Source organism: Lucilia cuprina, chromosome 2 (genome assembly GCF_022045245.1).
Source record: "Lucilia cuprina isolate Lc7/37 chromosome 2, ASM2204524v1, whole genome shotgun sequence".
Classification (NCBI taxonomy): domain Eukaryota; kingdom Metazoa; phylum Arthropoda; class Insecta; order Diptera; family Calliphoridae; genus Lucilia; species Lucilia cuprina.
Window position 1 is genome coordinate 48,078,509 of NC_060950.1, and position 2,177 is coordinate 48,080,685.

The window sequence follows — 2,177 nt, forward strand, 5'->3', positions numbered from 1 at the left end:
TGGGATCGGAGAATTTTATAAATATAAAGAAAATAAATGTCTCGCACAATAAAAATGTGCAAGACTTGCACAATGTAAAACTGTACTATACAGTAGAGAAATGCCTCTATAATCTTATAATTATAATTTGCGAAATTATGAACTAATGGGTATAATTTTTTTATGGAATTTGTATCACTGACTCATATTTATTATAATCCATCAACTACACAATGTAACAATACAAAACAAACAAAAATACCTTTTGAGAACTTTTTACAGCATTTAAATAGCACGCAAAAGCATCCTTTGGTTGTCCACAACTTTCATATAGTATACCCAAATTTGTCCAAGCAGCCTTGTGGTCTTTATCAAGTTGAACAGCGCAAATATAGGCCTGTAGTGCATCGGTTGGTTGATTTTGTTGCTGATATAAAACTCTACAAATAATTGCAAATAGCTTAGAAATTTACATTATAAACAAAGATTGAGATATATACCCTATAGAACACCATGTATCAGCATTTCCTTCACTTTTTTCGACAGAATTTCTGTAAGCTATGAAAGCATCGTGTACTTTATTTATTCCAGCATAACATCTCCCTAACAAGTATAACGATTGTCCGGATTTAGGATTGGCTTCAATAGCTTTTTGTAAACACAAAATTGCATAAGATTCTCGCTGTCTTTTATCGCCAAAATATTCAGAACAATGATACATCCAACCTTAAAAAATATATATATTAATTAAAATAAGTTTGGTTTTAAACAAAAATTCTACTCATTACCAAGTTGCCTGTAAATTACTGCTTTTAAATCCAACGTCAGCTCTTTCTCATTAAGTAATTGTTCATACGCCTCTTTGGCAAATTTATATTTGCGTTGAACTTCATATAGATGTGCAATATGGAAACGAACTAAATAAAGATATATAATAAAATATTAATGTATGCAGGAATACATGAATGAAATAAAACAAATATATTCCGTCACGGTTGTGCTATATATAGACGGACATGACGACCATATGATACCCTACACCAGTCAGTATGTTAAAAATGTGAATTATTTTTTAAAAAATTACGCATTTATTTTGGTTTTTCCTTAATTCCGTAATATTTTTAATTATTTTTGGCCATAAAACTGAGGGTGCGGTTCGATGGGGGCTTGGCGAAATAATGCACCGATTTCAACTACTTTCAATAGCATTCGGACAGACGGACATAGCTAAAGAAAGTGATTCAATTAGTGTACTTTAATTGCGTGTAGGACCAATAGTGTCAAACAAAATGGTGAAGGTTATAAAAAATAATATGAATGTGGGCTACGCTGACTCTTACATAACTAAAAAGAGACCGAGCTCTTTCGAATTAACAAAATTTTAATTTTTAAATCCAATCATTTTTGTACAACTTTTTATTTTTATTTATTTAGAGAATTATGCTTTGCAATCGAACCTATTAGTTTACCTATATATGTTTGCTTTGACTAACAATTTATAATTATTAATTTCATACATAGAAAGTCTTTAAAGATGAGAGAAAGAGATTAAAGATAGTCAGGAAAGATAAAAATAACTGAGAAAGAATTTGAAATTAAGTGGAAAAGATATTTCCTTAAGCTTATAAACAAGACGATTTAGGGTGATCTTAAGATATCTTGAGTCTAGATGGAAGTTTAATTCAAATTCTTCCAATTCTTACCAAAAGCACTTTCGTAAGAAAACATGTTATCTTTGATAGTATTATTATCTGCGTATTACTGGAACTGTGAGAAAAGTTAAATAATTTTTATAAATCTTATAAAGCTATTTTTATAACCAAGAACTGGTTTTCATGATCGTAAAAGTAGGGAAAGGGTACTTCATATGTGAGAATTGTCCATTATGAACCGATACTTAGTACTTTGTATAGCACTTTTTGTGTGTGTGAAGTTAAATTCGAATTTAACTAGCAAAGACACAAACCAGATTTGTTAACAGTGCTCATTTTGCAGCTAACAGAGCGGTGTTAATCAGTTAACAGAATACTATAATTGAATTAGAAGATCAAAAACTGACCATTTTGGAAGCAGGATAAAGGTTCCACACATACCTAATGGAACTGTGCGTGAAATATATCTGTATTCATAGTAAACATACTTAAACATTGAACTTTGTTTACCAATATTCTGGACAGGATTACTGGAACTGAGTGAAA

At 30.4% G+C, this 2,177-nt stretch overlaps 2 protein-coding genes across 5 annotated transcripts in view; one reads left to right on the forward strand and one right to left on the reverse strand.

The window, feature by feature from the left end:
• LOC111677206 (calcineurin-binding protein cabin-1-like) overlaps positions 1-2,177 on the forward strand; it is a 637,283-nt gene that overhangs the window by 259,646 nt on the left and 375,460 nt on the right. The gene's annotated exons all lie outside the window — the stretch shown is intronic.
• On the reverse strand, positions 170-922 carry LOC124419114 (histone demethylase UTY-like). Its single transcript, XM_046947500.1, has 3 exons — positions 768-922; positions 480-705; positions 170-419 (listed from the first exon to the last, which is right to left on the reverse strand). The coding sequence occupies exons 2-3, from the start codon at positions 698-700 to the stop codon at positions 206-208; spliced, it is 435 nt and encodes a 144-aa protein (XP_046803456.1). The 5' UTR covers positions 701-705; positions 768-922; the 3' UTR covers positions 170-205.